A 20,813-nucleotide genomic window follows, 5' to 3' on the forward strand; every position below is an offset into this window, starting at 1 on the left:
AACTACCTCACCCCAAAACAAAGCCAGAACGGAGGCAGAGAGAAAGAGAGACCTAGCTGTCTCAAGGAGATGACAGTGTTTACGCTCAGCTCAACCATTTTGAGCAGATGCATCAGTACAGGAAGTTTGGTGAATGGTCCCCAAATTGGCCAAATATTCAAAGAACTCAATTTTAAAGTGTTCCCCACCCAAGTTAGACCACAACAATTTAATAGGACACCCAAACTATGCAGTGACCATAGACTGAAAAGTACGGTATATCTGGTAGAAGTCAGACTTATGAGTCATAAGATAAACCCAAGTATAACGGGTGCAGTCATCAACAAATGAAACATAGTATGCAGAACCCCCTTTAATGAGAACAAGAGAAGAACCTCAGACATCAGTATGAACTAAAAAAAACGGTATATCAAATATAGAGGTACTTTCACGAAAAGGCAAGGCTGTCATTTTGGCAAGTTTACACCCCCGACACTCGGTAAGTGGACTAGGAGAAATTTTACCTAATATACCCGACTAAGCTAAAGACCGTAAGCAACCAGCAGACAAATGTCCTAATCTAGAATGCCACAAATAGAAAGAACTTAAGAAAGAATCTAATTGAAAAGAAGAAAAAGCAATCAGAGAGGTAGTCATAGGCAGATGTAGGCTCTCCACCACATAGAGGTCTTTAACTCTACAACTAGTCCCAATCTGCTTCTTGGACATAAGATCTTGCACAGAACGGATAGAAGAAAAAAAAATAACATCAAAACCGGAGGCATCAAGCTGGTTAATAGATAATAAACTAACAGATAACTGAGGAACATAAAGGACAGATGGAATAAAAATAGCAGGCATAGTAGACAATAAGACAGACCCTACAGATACAACAGATATACCAGATCCATTAGCAAATTAACACTAATAGGAAACGGAGGGAAAGTACAATTTTGAAGTAAGGAGAGATGGAAAGTCATATGATGAGAGGCACCAGAGTCAAAAATTCAGACAGACGAAGAAATACCTGAAGAAGACCTAAGCAAACCTAAATGAAGAGAGGAAATAATGAAGGCAGATGGGGATGGTTGGAAGATAGACAGTATATGCTGAAGTTGACTAATTTGAGCACTCAAGGAAGCCAAGTCAAGATCAAGAGTCAGAGCAGATGCAATATAAGCAACGAGAGGGAACCCAAAATTGGTTCTAAGACTGCTGAGTAGAGGCAGACAAACGTCCCTTCTTGGGGCAGTGGTACTTCCAATGAACCCTCTGATAGCAGAAGGCACACTCATCAGAAGCCAAAGACATCATAAACAGAAAACTTAAGTTCAAACTGTAATTACCCACAAACAGAATCAGATGGGTCAAATTGTAATAAGCAACAAATTATCCAAAGAACCTACAAACTGCAAAGGTCCTGAATAAAATATATAATAACCAAGTAGGGTCAAAATATAATAACAAGAATTTTGACCTAGAGACCACAAATATTCCCAAGTCAAATGAAGGCACTGAACTAGAAGCACCAGAGGGAGACTGAACACAACTATCCTAAGTCAAAGGAAGCACCAAAGCAGAGAACTTCGAACCAGAGAGAACTTTGAATCAAAGGCAGAACCTTGAACTAGAGAAAACTTCGAATCAATCAGAGGTAAGAACTAGGGTTTCAGACACGGCTCTGATACCATGTAAGTTTCTGAATAAATTTGTATATTCAAATTGTGTACTAATACAAAGAATACATCTGATTATATAGTAAACCTAACCCTAAAACCAAAAGGAAACACTACCATATATATAAACCTAAAACACTGCCATATATATACACCTATACAATCTCTTAGAAAAGGAAACACTACCATATATATAAACCTAACCTAATATTCTCACAGCATCAACACCTCAAAATAGGTGTCATAGTAGTGTCGGACGTGGCGTGACACACAAGGACATGTGTCTAACACACCACATGGCATGTCCATTTTTTTGATAATTTTTTCCACTAGACACGACAGGGTCTTATTTTAATTTTCCAAAGCTAATTCCAAGGGTCATATTATAATATTTGGAAATATAAGAGTTGAATGTAAAAAATATATCAAACTCATCCAACCATCGAATCAAACAACACAACATAAATCTACCCACAATTATGACATTGAGAGACTAACTTCTAATGATCCCTGGAAACCTAACACAACACATATCTAGTCTCTGGTTTATTAAATTTTAGTGTTTTTTTAATATTAAATTAGTGTTAGTTTTCAACTTTTTAATTATTTTGGTTATTTATGGATGAAATTTTTATAAACATTAAAATATTTTTTTTCCCATTTCCTAATTTTTTTTAAAACACCATGTCCCATGTCCTTATTCGTGCTTCATAGTTTACCATTTTAAAGCTCAATGAGATGGAAGGGAGCATAAGCCAGAAGCAGAAGGTCCTGTACTGTCCTTTCAGTCTTTCAGGTGAACATTGAAGCATTATCTTAGTTCACAAAAGAAAAAACTTTTTTATCACAATTCTAAAACCATTGTGCAAGAGTCTTTACTATGGAATGGAAAATACATTTAGTAGTTGGTCTATTTTGAAAAGACATTATAAGCTATGCAATCAAATCCTTATACTATAACCTTTTCTTAATATATCTTCTGTTTCATATGATAGAACGTGTAACCCCTTTGATCCCATGTTTGGAACGCAACCACCACGAACTAAGGTCTATTCCAAAGCAAATCAATACCAAACTCAACCAAAAGCATAGAATAATGGATATCTTTTTTTCCCTGCTGTTAAGTGTAGCGAATGTCTAAACAGGTTTTAGTACAAATACAAATATTAAATAAGAAATAACCTGACGTCTATATTAAACCTCTTGAGTAAAGGGTAAATGATAACCTTAATAAGTACCATATTGCACCCCACCATGGTAAGATTCACTAGCTACAAAGCACATACCTACTTGTATAGTACATTTATAATTCAAGCAATCAACTAAACATGATTTTTATTTTTGACGTCATAAAAATTGAATTCAGTTCTGCTTTATTGATTCACAAAATGTAAAATTGGTTTCCATGTTTCAAAAGATACATGGGGCTCAGAGTCAACTCAATTGCTATACCATTATGTTAAAATTTACCATCACCTGCCACCAATTTACCATCACCTACCACCACCTACTCCTCACCTACTACACTCACCCTCTCCTATATAATGAGTCACTCACCATTTGTAATATATAACATTATATCAATCAATAATACATCTATTTCTTACATGGTATCAGAGCAAGGTTAAGAAATTAGTGATTCCGCTTCACCGGCGATTGAGGAGGCCCAGCTTCGGTGCTCCGGCGGCGGCGCTCCGCCTGTCACCCTTGTCGAATTCACCCTCGGAGACAATGGTAGAGGAGCAATGACTAAAAAAAAAAAAGGAGACGAAGATAGAGAGGAAGAGGGCAGCTCTCTCTCTCTCTCTCTCAGTTCGTAGTTGGAACTGTGGGTAACTGAAGGACCAAAAAAAAAAAAAAAAAAAAAAAAAAGGGAGAGACTTTGCAGAGAGAGATGGCGATCCAATGCCCTCCGGCTTTCTTTGCTCTTCTATAGCTCTCTCTGCTTGTTTGTCGTTGTTGCTTTAGCTGAAGACCCATTTCTGTTCTATGGTTGGACTGTCTCCTATACCACTGCCTCTCCACTTGGTGTTAAACAACAGAGAGGGTGACTCAATCTCTCTCTCTCTCCTATCATACACAGATAACCACATTGTTTTTCTTCTCACTACTCACCCCATGTGATCGACTCTACCACAAACAAATAAAATAAATAAATCAATCAGCAAATGCATTGAACTTCCTCGGGCCAACCAATTCCCTATTCTTATTATTATTATATATATACTTTTCTCTTTTCTTATTTATTTATCATCACACCAACTTTTGTCCCCCTCTTTTCATTTCTTTATTATTATTTTTTTTTTTCTTTTACTCACCCATGTGACCCACGATGTTCCAACCTATACTTTTTCTTTTCATTACACTCTTGTTCCCCACTTTCTTTATTATATATATATATATATATATCTCTTTTTATTATATTATATATATAAAAATAAAAAAAAAAAAACCATCATCATCTCTCCTCCGTTTGATTTCCAACTCCATTATTTTTATTTCTTTTCTCCACACCACTTTCCTTATTTCCCCCATCTTTCATTTTTTATTTCAAATATATTTTTATTATTTTTTCTTTATTTTTCTTTCACATTACTTTTAATCTTTTTCCAATTCCATTCATACCATATAGCTTTGCACACCAAACCATATTTTATTCATCTCAGGGATCCACCTCGATCACAATTTTACACAAAAAAAAAAAAAAAAAAAAAAAAAAAAAAAAAAAACAACAGCAACAAAAAACCACCACACAACACCAACAGCTTTGTTTTCTTTTCTGCAGCCGGCCACCAACCGACCTCACTTCTTCGCCTATTCCGCCGGTCTTTTCTTCTTGCCTCCGTCTTGGGCAGCCCTTGCCGGTGTTGCCTCCGTGTTTCCCACTCCACTGGGCATGATCACTACTCCCTGCTCCTCCACTGCAGCATATGGCGGACCTCCAAATCGGAACATCACGGTGGCCTTCCGCTTCAGCTCCTTGTTTTCTGTCTTTAGCACACTTATCTCTGCTCGCGCATCCTTATACATGCGTTGGAGCAGAGCCAGCTGGGAATTTAACTGTTGCACCTCATTTGTCCTGCTCTGCAGCCGGTGCGACAGGTTTGTGACCGCAGTCATGGTTTCCACACATGACTTCAGAGTATACTGATTGGCCTCAATATCAGTTTGCACCGCCATTTTTTGCTCCACCGACCGCATCGGAAAGTTCAACGGAGCAAAACCAGAGGTGTTTGGTTGAGGTTCACTGGCCACCGCACCAGTTATTTCTCTTGTGGACTCGTTCAATTCTGGAAAGAGCGTGAGCAGACCACGGGAAGAGGAGGCCATGTTCTGGGTCGCTGGATGGGAAGAAGAGGCCATGTTGCTGAGTGTTTCAGAGACGGGTTGGTTACAGAGTATTACAGAGTTTCTCTCTCAGCAAAGGAAGAGTTTTTTTTTTCAGAGGATTTTCAGAAGTTTTTTGTCTGCCTCAGCCTCAGCATCCACCTTGGTTAAATAGCGAGGCAGCCACGTGTATCGCGCGCCACTTGACGCCAGACGACAAACGGGCGCGCCAGCCAAGGCACTCACGTGCCTCGCCATCATGTCCGGCACATCTTTTTATGGCTTGGGCTCGCCTTTTGATGGCACGCCTTTTTATGGATTGGGCACGCCTTTTGATGGCACGCCTTTTGAAAGATTGGGCACACCTTTTGAGGGTGCGACTTTTTAAGGGTCCGACAAGACTCTGTAAACTGTCCCGACATAGATTCCGGTTAGTTTCTACAAGGGTCCGACAAGACTCTGTAAACTGTCCCGACATAGATTCCGGTTAGTTTCTACAAGGGTCCGACAAGACTCTGTAAACTGTCCCGACATTGATTCCGGTTAGCTCCTTTATGGGTCCAACAAGACTCTGTAAACTGTCCCGACATTAATTCCGGTTAGCTCCTTTATGGGTCCGACAAGACTCTGTAAACTGTCCCGACATTGATTCCGGTTAGTTTCTACAAGGGTCCAGCAAGACTCTGTAAACTGTCACAACAACTGTCACAACAGTGTCTGCTACAACGGTCCGACATGACCCCATAAACTGTCTTCTACATCGGTCTGACACCGCCATCCAGTGTCCTCTACACCGTTATGACACCACCATACAATGTCCTCTACAACGTTATGACACCACCATCCAGTGTCTTCACCAATGGTCTGACACGACCATACAGTGTCTCCTATCCTCTTTTATTTTTATGTATTTTCTTGTTTTGTTACTCTCTCCAAACTCAAGTTGGTTAGTTTCTATCCTCCTTGAGTTTGCGGGGGGCTGTTAAAATTTACCATCACCTGCCACCAATTTACCATCACCTACCACCACCTACTCCTCACCTACTACACTCACCCTCTCCTATATAATGAGTCACTCACCATTTGTAATATATAACATTATATCAATCAATAATACATCTATTTCTTACACATTATACCCAATTGTTGTCTACCTCACTTGATAAATATGCTTAAAAGAAAACTGGAGAACAATAGCCAACAGAAAATAAATGTTGCACCACCAGATTTTACTTAAATAGAAGTATGACAATTTTAAGTAATAGAAACTAATTTTATGGATGACATCAGTTTCTTTTAATTAAGAATACCTGTAAAGCGAAAATAAGAATTGTAAGAAAGAGAAAATAGATCTTATCACACATCTACAACTTACCTCCTGCTCGGGCTGCCGTTGAGTCTCTTTTGCTGACTTTTTGTTGTCGTATGAGGAAAATAGGGTTGTCTGCCCTGAAAAATCCCATATGTGTAACTGCATAATAACATCAGTTAGAAACAACACACTCCAATACAATGGCTTTCAGAAACATAAAATAAAATAGACTACAAACCATCCAATTTTACTTCAAATATATAGTGTCTCCCTAGGAAAACCAAATAATTGAAAGCTTACTAGCTCAGACTCGACACTGAAAATCTTGCAAGCTCTTTTGAAGCGATCGACTGCATTGTCCTGCAAAAATACAACAAACGCACTTCAACATATGGAAAGAATAGAATTAAAACAAAGAACAATCCAAATTTTTAAGACCTTTAATGATATATATTGTTCTATTTGATAAATGTCCTTATTAATGTCCCTTAGTAAGGCCACGAATTGGGAAAGCCCAGAAGCTATGAAGCACGGACACGGACACGGACACGTGGACATGCAAATTTTCAAAAAATAGGAGACACGACACGGCACGTTGGGGACACATTCAATATATATAATTAAATTTATTTATTATGTCATAAAATTATATAAAAAAATCATTGAAAGGTACTGTTAAAATTATATAGAAAAAACATTTTGTATTTCAAAATAAAAAATTGGTTCTTATAATAAAATTAATAAACACAACATTAAAATTAATAATTTCAGCAATATCAACTACAATTTGATTTTTCTTCAAATAAAACTAATTTGTTCTATCAAATAAAACTAATTAGCCAACAAAATAATAATAATAACAATCAAAGACAGAAAGAGAGAGAAAGAGAGAGAAGCCAAAAATTAAAAAATTAAAAAAAAAAAAAAACATTTACATTCAGCACAAAAAAAAAAAAAAAAAAAAAAAAAGAAGAAGAAGAAGAAGAAGAAGAGAGCAACGGAGATAGCGAGAGCGAAGAAAAGAGAGAGAGAGAGAGCAAAGAAAAACAGAGAGACCGAGAGAGAGAGAGATCGAAAAACTCGAAGAAGAAGATCGAACAAGAAGAAGAGAATCGAAGAACATTCCTTTGATATGGCAACAAGCAACGAGCAGTGAGCAACCTATGAAGCACGGGTGCAGGTAAGGGTACAATACGGGTATGCCGATACAGCAAATTCTTAAAAAAGTAAAGTAAGGGTACGGCTGAGGTACGTAAATTTTTTAAAAAAAAAAAAAATAATAATTTATAGCTAAATATCCAACATACAAATCAAAACTAAAAAGAGAACAACTTGTCTAAAAGGTTATATAATTCTTTCTTTTTCTTTTTTGATTGTCTAAAACAGGATGCAAAAGAAAGCAAAACCATGACTCATGGGTAAAAGGTGTTGGAAATAAATTACTTAATATTTTCAAAATTGAAAGAAGAATAATAAAGGTTGCAATAAATTCAAGCAGCTGCAAAAAAATAAATAAGTAAATAATCACCTTGCCGTACCCACGACGTACCCAAATGTATTTGCCATACCCGACATGCATTCAACGTACCCAGTACGTGTACCCGCACCTGGTATCCGCACGGTACCATTTTTGGAGTACTCGTGCTTCATAGTGAGCAACTCTTTCTCTTGTCTCTTCTTTTCAATCAATTCAATTGTAGGGTTCCAAATTGGGTTAATTGTTTTAATTTTATTTTTTACAATTTGACCCCCACTTCAAGTTTCAGAAATTATGTTTTGCACCCCGTAGTGTCCAACACATGTCCCAAACGTGTCCAGCAACAAAAAATTCAAAAAAAAAAAAAAGGGGGCACTCTCAGGAGAGTGTCGAACACGTGTCCACAGCATGTTCGACACATGTTCGTGTCCGACACTGATACGCAGATATCGGAGAGGTGCCCGTGCTTCATAGCCCAGACGTGTGTTGTTTCACTGGGCCCAATAACTAAAGTCGGTCAAGCCTCGTGTGATCAAGCAAAAAAAGAGCATCCTTATGAATTATTTTTTAAAACTTATAATGGGTCAAACATTGAAAAAGGATCCATTGCTAGGATCTTCCAAATAAAAAGAAAATGCCTCTTTTAGAACAATTAAAAGTTATCATTTCTTCAAGCATTATAAAGAAAATGAATTTACATCTACTAGAATTCATTTGTAGAGATTGGAACAAAAATGGAAATCAAACTAGTATTTTTTGAAAAAAGTATAATTCATAGAAAGAAACTATTTGACAAAAATGCCTATTACAAGATAATACACTATGTTGAAGAATCTTTTAGAATTGATTGTTTCCTTTATATAGTATGTTAAAACCTACCATCACCTACTCCACCTACTACACCTACCACCACCTACTACACACCTACCACTACCACCTACTACCACCTACTCCACTACATCTCCTATATAAGGAACCCCTCACCATTTGTAATAAACAACATACATCAATCAATAATACAATTCTCTATTTCTCTTTATACATTAAATTTTCTACATGGTATCAGATCTATAAGATTTAAACCTGTATTTTTTTCTCACCGGCGGGCAGCCCGGCCGGCAACTTTGCCTCTGCTGCCCGCTGGAATTTTCTTCTCTCTCAACAATGGCAGATTTCATCCATACCCTTTCTGTACCTCCTCTTTCTCGAGCTTTAGCAAGAAGCATTCTTGCCCTCTCAGGTTCATGGTTCTCAAATTCAAGTTTGACTGCAGCAAGCCAGAGTTCAGGGTTCTGAGCATTCTTCTTCCTGGCCATGGTGAGAACTGCTCGAGCTTTACTCAATCCATTCATCTTCTCCTCAAGGTTAGCAAGCGAAAGCCAAAGGGGAATACAACTGGAGCAGTGCTTCAAACCTGACTCATAGGCTTCCTTAGCCTGTTCCAAGTTACCAAGCCGTTCCTCCAGCTGCCCAAGCATCAACCATAATTTGAAAAATGACGGGAAGAGTTTCAGCCCTTCGTCAAGTAACCTCCTCTCCTCGGTGGTGTGCATGAGGGGAGGCTGGCTCTCTCTTGGCACATCTACTCTCTCTCTCAATTTCTTTTACTCTCTCGGCATCAACCTCTCTCTCTATCTCTCACAGAGCATTGCAGAAGTTGGAACTTGCAAACACACACACTGCCACCTCAATCTCTCTCTCTCGGGTTAGGGAGGGAGAGGGCCATACACACACCCATTTTAAGAGACATCCATCCACACCACACCACCCAACTTTCTTTTTATTATTTTATGTTAGAATTTCCCATCTTTACCTTCACCTACTCCACTACACACTCCACTTCACCTACCTCCACTTCACCACACACTCCACTTCACCTAACCCACTATCACCTCCACTACACCTACTACCACATTTTCTTCTATATATAGATTGTATAGGAATTGTATACAACAACTTGTAACAAACAATCAATCAATAATATAGATCAATTTATTTTACATGGTATCAGAGCCATAAGATTTAGGCCTATATTCCTTTCTTTCCGGCGGGCAGCCGGCCGGCAACCATACCTTCGCTGCCCGCTGGAGTTTTTCAACACCTCGCCGAAACAAACCCTATCTATTCAATCTCTCAAATTTCGAAATCCCAAACCAACCATGAGCTCTACAATTGTAGTATCACCATCAGTGAAGAGCAATCTCGGCAGAGGCAAGCCCAGAGCTTCAAAATCGGTCTCCCGATCTAACAAGGCCGGCTTCCAATTCCCTGTAGGCCGAATCGCTCGTTTCCTCAAAAAAGGCCGCTACACCCAGCGAGTCGGCTCTGGTTCTCCCGTCTACCTCTCCGCCGTCCTCGAATACCTCGCTGCCGAGGTTTTGGAACTTGCCGGGCACGCTGTGAGGGATAACAAGAAGAATCGGATTGTTCCGAGGCACATTCAGTTGGCTGTGAGGAACGATGAGGAGTTGAGTAAGTTGTTGGGGTCTGTGACGATTGCGAATGGAGGAGTTTTACCTAACATTCATCAGAATCTTCTGCCGAAGAAGACTGGGAAAGGAAAGGGCGAGATTGGATCTGCGTCTCTCGATCTGTCGTCGTCTCCGCCGGGAAGGCTCGTCGGATCTGTCGCCTCTCCCAGATCTGTCGGGACTTCGCCTGCTCCGCCACTGGATTCTCTCTCCAGGCCATGGATTCGAGCCACGTGGCCCTGGTGGCATTACTCCTCAGATCCGAGGGCTTCGAGTACCATCGCTGTGATCACAACATATCCATGGGGATGACTGTGAAATGTATGAATATATATATCTGTTAACAGAAGCGACATCACATGGCCAGGCGTTTGTTAACAGAAGTCTAAATTTGTTTCTCCTTCCAACAAATACCACTTTCTTTGTGAGCTGTAAATCAGAACCTTGAAAACCCACTTAAAATTCTTTTTCTTTTTTTTATTATTTTATTCCATCTTCTTTGAAAAGAAACAACAAATACCACTTTCTTTGTGAGCTGTAAATCAGAACCTTGAAAACCCACTTAAAATTCTTTTTCTTTTTTTTTTATTATTTTATTCCATCTTCTTTGAAAAGAAACCGTTCTGCACAAACATTTTTTTTTTATTCTATTAAAAGCATCCCCACTCTCCCCATTCCCCCACTCATTCTCTCTCTCCTATTTCTACTTTCCAACCAATCATTTTTTTTAATATTTCAACCCACTCTTTCACCCCGTGCTTTGAGCAGTGATTGATTTTATTTTTTTTATTTTTTTTTTATTTTCCTCTTCTTTGTTCAAACAAACATCATCATCTCATTTTTTTAAAACCACTTTCTACGCACTAACATCTTAATATTCTTTCTTTCTTCTGTTTTTTTTTTTTTATTTATTTATTTTTCTTTCCCTTTCACATGCCCCAAGATATTTCCCTTAAAAAAAAAAAAAAAAAAACAAAAAACAAAAAACAACCCCAACACAATTTACAAATTTGCACAACCACCCATATTTTATTCATCTCAGGGATCCACCCCGGTCACAATTTTACACAAAAAAACAAAAAAAACAAAAACAAAAACAAAAAAAAAAAAAAAAAAAAAAAAAACCACATCCACAGGCAGGATTTTTCTTCTCTACTCTGCCGCCGGTCTCTTCTTCTTGCCTCCGTCCTGAGGCGCCCTTGCCGGCGTTGCCTCCGTGTTTCCCACTCCACTGGGCATGATCACTCCCCCATACTTCTCCACTGCAGCATATGGCGGACCTCCAAAACGGAACATCACGGTGGCCTTCCGTTTCAGCTCCTTATTTTCCGCCTTCAGCACGCTTATCTCTGTTCGTGCATCCTTATACATGCGCTGGAGCAGAGCCAGCTGGGAGTTTAAATGCTGCACCTCATTTGTCCTACTCTGCAGCCGGTTCGACAAATTTGTGACCGCCGTCATGGTTTCCACGCATGACTTCAGAGTATACTGATTAGCCTCAATATCAGTTTGCACCGCCATTTTTTGCTCCACCGACCGCATCGGAAAGTTCAATGGAGCAAAACCAGAGGTGTTTGGTTGAGGTTCACTGGCCACCGCACCAGTTATTTCTCTTGTGGGCTCGTTCAGTTCTGGAAAGAGCGTGAGCAGGTTCTGGGTCGCTGGACGGGAAGAAGAGGCCATGTTTTTGGGTTGCTACGTGTTTCAGCGAAATAGCAATTTCAGACTGGTAATGTTCGGAAGGGTTGGTGACAGAATGGCAACAAAGTGTTCCACAGTTTCTCTCTCCGCAGGATCAGAGTTTTTCAGCGAAGGGTTGGTTTCAGAGGTTTCAGAATGGTATGCCTCAGCCTCAGCCTTCGTCTTGGTTAAATAGCCGAGGCAGCCACGCGTATCGCGCGCCTCTTGCCGCCCGACAAACTGGCCCGCCTTTTCATGGCACATCTTTTGATAAAGTGGACACGCCTTTTGATGGCACGCCTTTTGATGGCACGCTTTTTTGACAAAATTGGGCACACCTTTTGAGGGTGCGACTTTTTAAGGGTCCGACAAGACTCTGTAAACTGTACCGACATTTGATTCCGGTTAGCTTTTCCAAGGGTCCGACAAGACTCTGTAAACTGTCCCGACATTGATTCCGGTTAGCTCCTTTATGGATCCGACAAGACTCTATAAACTGTCCCGACATTTGATACCGGTTAGCTCCTTTATGGGTCCGACAAGACTCTGTAAACTGTCCCGACATTGATTCCGGTTAGTTTCTACAAGGGTCCAACAAGACTCCGTAAACTGTCACAACAACTGTCACAGCATTGTCTGCTACAACGGTCCGACATGACCCCGTAAACTGTCTTCTACAACGGTCCGACATGACCCCGTAAACTGTCTTCTACAACGGTCCGACATGACCCCATAAACTGTCCTCTACATGGTTATTACACCCCCATACAGTGTCTCCTATCCTTTTTTTTATGTATTTTCTTGTTTTGTTCCTCTCTTCAAACTCAAGTTGGTTAGTTTCTATCCTCCTTGAGTTTGCGGGGGGCTGTTAGAATTTCCCATCTTTACCTTCACCTACTCCACTACACACTCCACTTCACCTACCTCCACTTCACCACACACTCCACTTCACCTAACCCACTATCACCTCCACTACACCTACTACCACATTTTCTTCTATATATAGATTGTATAGGAATTGTATACAACAACTTGTAACAAACAATCAATCAATAATATAGATCAATTTATTTTACATTTTATCACACAAGGGAGACAGCCCCATGTGAACCATTCACACAGTTTCACACATTCACTTCCCCAAACCACCCAACTTTCTTTTTATTATTTTATCACACAAGGGAGACAGCCCCATGTGAACCATTCACACGGTTTCACACATTCACTTCCCCCAACAAAAACAAACAAAAAATAAAATAAAATAAAATAAAACAACAAAACACACAAAATAAATAAATAAATAAAAATAAATACCAATAAAAATATATATATATATATATATATATATTCTGAATCTCACCTTTTCTTGTATAGATATTTGAATCTCCCCTTTTCTTTTTTTATTTATTTTTTTCTTACTTTAACTTTCCCGACCTTTTTATTTTTTATTATAAAACTTAATTGGTGCTCTCCTCCGTTTGATTCCCAACTCCATTATTTTTATTTATTTTCTCCAAACCACTTTCCTTATTTCCCCCATCTTTCATTTTTGATTTCAAATATATTTTTATTATTTTTTCTTTATTTTTCTTTCACATTATTTTTAATCTTTTTCCAATTCATTTCATACCATATAGCTTTGCACACCAAACCATATTTTATTCATCTCAGGGATCCACCCCGATCACAATTTTACACAAAAAAAAAAAAAAAAAAAACAACAACAACAACACCAACAGCTTTGTTTTCTTTTCTGCAGCCGACCACCCATCGACCTCACTTCTTCGCCTATTCCGCCGGTCTTTTCTTCTTGCCTCCGTCCTGGGTGGCCCTTGACGGTGTTGCCTCCGTGTTTCCCACTCCACTGGGCACGATCACTCCACCCTGCTCCTCCACTGCAGCATATGGCGGACCTCCAAATCGAAACATCACGGTGGCTTTCCGCTTCAGCTCCTTGTTTTCTGCCTTTAGCACACTTATCTCTGCTCGCGCATCCTTATACATGCGTTGGAGCAGAGCCAGCTGGGAGTTTAACTGCTGCACCTCATTTGTCCTACTCTGCAGCCGGTGCGACAAGTTTGTGACCGCAGTCATGGTTTCCACACATGACTTCAGTGTATACTGATTGGCTTCAATATCCGTTTGCACTGCCATTTTTTGCTCCACCGACCGCATCGGAAAGTTCAACGGAGCAAAACTAGAGGTGTTTGGTTGAGGTTCATGGGCCACCGCACCAGTTATCTCTCTTGTTGACTCGTTGAGGTGGGGAAAGAGAGTGAGCAGACCACGGGAAGACGAGGCCATTTTCTGGGCAACAGTTGTTACAGAGTATTACAGAGTTTCTCTCTCAGACAACGAAGAATTTTTTTCAGAGTTTTTTAGCAGGTTTTCTGCCTCAGCCTCAGCCTCAGCCTCCGCTTCGGTTTATAAAGACCATGACGAAGAGGCAGACACGCGCATCAAGCCAATGTGGTGACGCGCCTCGCCATCATGTCCGGCACATCTTTTTATGACTTGGGCTCGCCTTTTGATGGCACGCCTTTTTATGGATTGGGCACGCCTTTTGATGGCACGCCTTTTGAAAGATTGGGCACACCTTTTGAGGGTGCGACTTTTTAGGGGTCCGACAAGACTCTGTAAACTGTCCCGACATTGATTCCGGTTAGCTCCTTCATGGGTCCGACAAGACTCTGTAAACTGTCCCGACATTGATTCCGGTTAGCTCCTTCATGGGTCCGACAAGACTCAGTAAACTGTCCCGACATTGATTCCGGTTAGCTCCTTCATGGGTCCGACAAGACTCTGTAAACTGTCCCGACATTGATTCCGGTTAGTTTCTACAAGGGTCCAGCAAGACTCCGTAAACTGTCACAACAACTGTCACAACATTGTCTGCTACAATGGTCCGACATGACCCCATAAACTGTCTTCTACATCAGTCCAACACAAGCCAGTGTCTTCTACATCGGTCTGCCATAACCATACAGTCTTCTACAACGGTCTGACACGACCATACAGTGTCTCCTATCCATTTTTTATTTTTCAGATTATTTTCTTGTTTTGTTACTCTCTCCAAACTCAAGTTGGTTAGTTCCTATCCCCCTTGAGTTTGCGGGGGGCTGTTAAAACCTACCATCACCTACTCCACCTACTACACCTACCACCACCTACTACCACCTACTACACACCTACCACTACCACCTACTACCACCTACTCCACTACATCTCCTATATAAGGAGCCCCTCACCATTTGTAATAAACAACATACATCAATCAATTCAATAATACAATTCTCTATTTCTCTTTATACATTAAATTTTCTACATAGTATATCATGTTATTTCCTCAATTGAGAGTAGGATTGAACAATTTCAATTGTATAAATGCAGACATTTTTAGTTTTCTATTTAATTTCAAAAAATTAAAATCATTAGATAATTATAGTTGGAAAAATGTCTTAAACTTGAAGATTTTTCGAAACATAACTTTTTAATTATATTGATGGTCTAGATTTGTTTTTAGAATTAAAAGTTTTCGAAAAAAACTATACAACTAGAAAGAGGGGAAAAAATCACTCTAATTGATGTACCAAATTAAATTAAAAGAATAGATAACAGCTACTTTTGCAGCAATAAGTTTTTAAAATTGACAAAATCCTACCTAATATTGATTGTGTCAAGAAAAAGATTAAGTGAATTACTAATGAAAGATATGCTACATCCCCCTAATTGAGGCCCCCAATTCCACCCCCAACGACGTGGCTAAAACACAGGTGAAGCAATCCCCTACTCCTCACTCTCTCATCTTTAGCTCCCCTAATTCCACATCATTGGGCATGGAATTGGGGAGGCCAAAATTAGGGGGATGAATCATTTTTCTTACTAATAAAAGGCATCGGTTTGAGAACTTTTCTAAGGCCCCCAAAATAGTTCAGCATATTAAACAAGAACATTTTGGCATTGCTAGACAATTCAATCGCATTCCTCTAAATACCCCTAACATTGGAGTTTCATGTCATGATCCACGCTCAAGCATAGAGGTAATCTCAAATAATCATTTTGTTGATACTCATGGTCATCTTTTAAAAAAAATGATATACTCGAGGTATTCATCATTAATGTTATTTATGTTGTATCTATTTAATGGCTAAACAAAAATGATACACATTGGAAGCCAAAAACAAAGATCTGTAGATAGCAAGAAGCCTTTCTTGGTCTAAAAGAAAGTGACCATAGCCATTACATAAGTTGTGACTTTTGCTGATGTCAAGTATGTATATTTATGATTTTTTATTTTTTTATTTTTTTAGAGAAAAGGCGATGCAAAGCATGGAAATTATAAGAAGGGCAAATTTGGAATTCACGTGGATCATATGTTAGGGTCTATTTGAGTCTTAATTTATGTTTTTATGAGTTAGTGAGCAGCTAGTATGATTTATTCTATTTTTTATAGGTTTTAATAGTTAGAAGTATTTTCATAATTTTGCAATTTCCTAAACATGGCCATGGGATGGTTCGTAATTTGAGTCACGTCATAATTTTAGGTAGTTTACGGTAGGCATAGAATATTCAAATTCATAAAGGTTTCCTAGTTTCCTATTTGTGAATGTAACCAATTCTTTCATTTCTTTGGGCTACTGGCCATCCGCCAAACCAACGATGGACAACAACTCCCCCTCGAACACCAAGGAACTCCATTTAAATTATCCCGGGCTGAGTTTACAAATATTTGAAATTGTGTTTGTACTTTGTGCGAATATGTCTAACCCTTACTAGGGTGAAGCGCCTCTTTCCTTCTCCGCTTCTTCTACCTTTTTTTCTCCTTTCTCGCACAATTTATGATATTACTATTTTTGTGATACTATTCACAATTATGGAACAGCTACCTTCTTATCCCCAAAACCATTTAATGTTCGTACCATCAGCATTGGAAATTAAGTTTGTGCCACCATTGAATGTTTTTCCCAATTCTTTGTCATCTAAGCATGTGTTCTCATCTATTATTTGTGCATTAACACATGCCAGATTTGAGCATTCCCCCTTTTCCACAATTTTTCCCATGCAATTCCCTGTATCAAATAATACTCTTTTAGATGTAGGTTATTTAAGAAGTGGGTTGGTCAATCCATTTTTTTTTTTTTCCCATTGCAGAGGTACTTGGCTTGGCAGACAAATATGACCACCATGGCATTTCTTTTCCTTGGGCCATATGAGAATTAGTGAGCCATGGATTGAAATCTTAGGATCTAGCCAGAGAAGACTTATTAAGTTATTACACCTTGGGGCAAGCCCATACAACAAAAAGAAAAAGACTCTTTGACGGGGTACTCTACAAGCAACACAACCTCACAACCTCCCAAAGCTGCCTAATCACACAATGCAGTCTGAGCCAAAGACAAGTATGGACCAATCTTAGCCAGAATAGACCAAGCTAAGCAAATAGGAACCATTCCAATCCAAGCAAATTATTAACTATGACAACATTCTTCCTATAGCTACAAAGGCCAATTGGTCCCACCTCCAACTCAAGCCGGGAGTTGAATCACTCTAATTTGTTTCAAAAAAATAACAAAATACAGATAGGGAGAGTTTATATCATGCATCAATCATAGGATCACCCTATGGATAGGTCAATTCTCTGTAACCCCCCGCATTCATGATAACCCTTGCTTCTTGCTACAAATGGCTCCTTGATAAAGGTTTCAAGACTTCCATTATTTTGATCAATAGTTATAGTCTCCCCTTTCAATGAAATAACTTCCAATATATTCCTTCCTTTGCCTTATTATCCTTAACCATTCATTCCTCCTAGGTAGGTAGTCTTAGTGGAGAGGTTGATTCCAGTGACCAATCGTGCCAAAGCATAAGGGAAGGAAGATAGCACTTTCCATCACACTAGCTCACAGCCTATTTTTCCCTAATATTTACGCAATTCATATAAATCTTTTATCAAGTATATTGGACAACCAATTGCCTAAAAAGATTATACTGATAAAAAATAATAAATAGGAACAAACAATGCAAATTGAGCTCTTACACCCTCACCCTCCCTCCTCGTTTTCTACCCCAATTTGTCACCCCCTTTTCTCAAAGTCTCCTTGTTCTCTTTTGGCAAGTATATACATGCACATACACACGTGCAACTAACAGCCCCAAAACAAGTTTCAGGGTACATATAATTAATTGGTGGCCCCAGCAATGTACATCAAGCTGTCACAGTCGCACATTGGAAAGGGTGTGAGACTTGAGACTTGGAGGCCAGTTTTTCTTGTCTTATATTGTTAGTTTGTTAAATGTAATCTCTGCCAACATAAAACTCTAAAAAAAAATAAAATAAAATAAAGGCTCAAAAACTGTGTATGCTTCCATTCAAGCTGAATTGGAAGTTATTTTAATTCATGAATTAATAACCTACTGTACTCCATGAATTACAAACATTATCCAGATGTCTATTAAAATTAATATTATGTTTACAAGTAAATCTAGCACTTTGCACCTGTATCGGATAGTATTTCATGTAAGAACTAAATTCTTTTTATTTAAGAGCCCATACCATCAAAGAATATGTTTCATTCTTAAATTCCAGAAGGAGGCAAAGGCTTTAAGACCGGAAGTGTCAATCAAAATGATACATATCGAGAGAGAGAGAGAGAGATTAGCTGAAAAGTTTCACCTTTTTGCTTATTTTTACTCCCACTGTGTTTGTTTCTCGCAAAGCAGAGAGCCTAAGTTGTAAAGGATAGACATCTGCCATATCATCTTCTGCAGCTGAAAAGCTTCTACCATCCTTTGTAGCAGTTTTATTATCGCTGTGCCTATGTGAAGCAGGAGAACATTACCAGTTCTTTAGTGGGATAAACTATTACTATCCAAGCACTTGTATCCAAAAGCATGGGCTTTTCCTCTAATATATAGATAAAGCCATCAATATAAAAGGTAATCTCAAGAATTTATCAATTAGTAACCATGCAACTCTGACACCCCAAAATTGCTTAATACACCATTGAAACAAAACAATTTAAAATAAAAAATTGACACGAGCAACCTCAAAAGGGTATTTCCAGGAAGAAGACACAGTAGCCTACATAGAAAAACAAACTGCTTTCTTTTCCATATCTACTAAAATATAAAACAAAATGGAGTGAAAAAATAAGTTATCACTAAGGAAAATGTTTAAGGTTTTAGGCTTCTCCTAATTTGACCCACAATATCAAGGCATGATACATGTCAAGTTTTGATTTGTCACAAACTCAGCCGTATAAGACCCAACCCAACTCTTGTGCGATGACACCATGGGTGAATTTGGGGATGTAAATTGTGGGTCTCGAGCATTTTTGTTTCACTTATAATTGTGATTACAGTTAATTCAGTGGACAACTCCAAGCGAAAGAATACTGCAGTTGTGTGCATGGAATAGAAAAAAATTATGGTTCCCCAACAAGCAAGAATCTATGACTTACCATTTTATTTTTTCAAAGGTGCAAGGAAACTCAATAAATTGTGAGCATACCATAAATCACTCAAATAAGAAATAAGTTACCGAATGCAAGAAATTAAAGAACCAGCTGTTGGAATCATTGAAAACAAAAACAAGGCATCTCAAGCAATAATCCAACAAATAAACACCAATTTTCACGCACATTTGAATCAAAGAAAACGACAAAGCCGCAAGCACTACTGTTCCATTGGCTATTCAACAAATTCAGAAAATCCAGTTTCACACAAAATCTAAAGCACTCACCATTTAAGAGCCTCCAGCCACATTTCCCCAGGAACCAGGGCATATTCCCGACCTGAGATCCCCACATCACCATTCTCATTATTCTGCAAAAAATCACCATCTCTCCTCAGATTCAACACAAGATCTGAGTTAAATATGTTGTTGATTATCTTCATCGGACCGGCATACGATGACACGGGTGTGACCGTGTACAAAATCCCCTTCTTCCCATCCGAATCAGGCGATGATGAAGAGCCCTGTGCCTCTTTCCACCACCTAAAACACCACATGTGAAGAAGACCCAACAATCCCAATTGTCAAATTTCACAACCCGAATCATATTTTACCTAAATTTGATCATTTGAATCCAATGCGGGGGGGAAAAAAAAACCCCGCATAGAAAACAAAAAAACAAAAAAGTGTAAATTGTGTTTTGGGCTTGCAAATGTTGATTGATTGATTAATTGATTGATTGATTGAAGAGGTGAATGAGGGTGTTTACCTGTAGGGAACGAAGTAGACTCGCTGGTCGTCGCCGTTGTTTGAGACGGAGGCTTGTTTGGAAGTGTCGGAAGATTCTTCGGTGGGACCGTCCATTTTTAGAGAGAGAAAGACGGAGCTTGTGCAAATTCAAAAATGGCGGATGAGGCTTGCAAGAATGCAGATCATGAGAGAGAGAAGAGAGAGAGAATGGCGGATTTGAAGAGAAGCGAGTGGTGTTTTTTCCGTGAAGAGGATTCAAAGGATCAAAATCAAATAAAAAATTTTAAAAAAAAAAATTGATATATATATATACAAAAATGATTGAGGCCTCAAATTTTTTGGCTCAAATTTGCCTCGAATTTGGTTTTTTTTTTTTTTTTTTTTTTTTTTTTTTTTTTTTTCTGGGTTGATGCTTTGCTTATTATTATTATTATTATTTTTATTTATTTTTTTCTGCAATGATTTAGCCCAGAAAAAACAAACAAAAAAAAAAAAAAAAAAAATTGCATTTCGAGGCAATTTCGCGCCTCAGTCTCGAGGCCTCAATCACGGCTCATATATATATTAGTTAGGGTCCGACTTCTGTCCAGTCCAATTGAACCGTGCTGTTGGATCCATGCGGGTCTACCATGGGTCCCGTTTTGAAAATTTAAACTATTCAATATGTAGAACTCATTGAGTACTACAT

At 38.8% G+C, this 20,813-nt stretch overlaps 1 protein-coding gene across 1 annotated transcript in view; it reads right to left on the minus strand.

The window, feature by feature from the left end:
* Positions 1–20,417, minus strand: part of LOC114322739 (ubiquitin carboxyl-terminal hydrolase 8) — a 33,013-nt gene extending 12,596 nt beyond the window's left edge. Inside the window, exons 1-5 of the mRNA XM_082906478.1 lie at positions 20,145–20,417; positions 19,664–19,918; positions 18,596–18,737; positions 6,595–6,654; positions 6,358–6,453 (exon numbers count right to left, since the gene is read on the minus strand). Coding sequence (XP_082762604.1) covers positions 6,358–6,453; positions 6,595–6,654; positions 18,596–18,737; positions 19,664–19,918; positions 20,145–20,239 — 648 coding nt within the window. The 5' untranslated portion in view covers positions 20,240–20,417. The remainder of the gene's footprint in view (positions 1–6,357; positions 6,454–6,594; positions 6,655–18,595; positions 18,738–19,663; positions 19,919–20,144) is intronic.
* Between the last annotated feature and the right edge of the window lie 396 nt (positions 20,418–20,813).

Source organism: Camellia sinensis, chromosome 14, assembly GCF_055761805.1.
Source record: "Camellia sinensis isolate YWXY chromosome 14, ASM5576180v1, whole genome shotgun sequence".
NCBI classification, from domain to species: domain Eukaryota; kingdom Viridiplantae; phylum Streptophyta; class Magnoliopsida; order Ericales; family Theaceae; genus Camellia; species Camellia sinensis.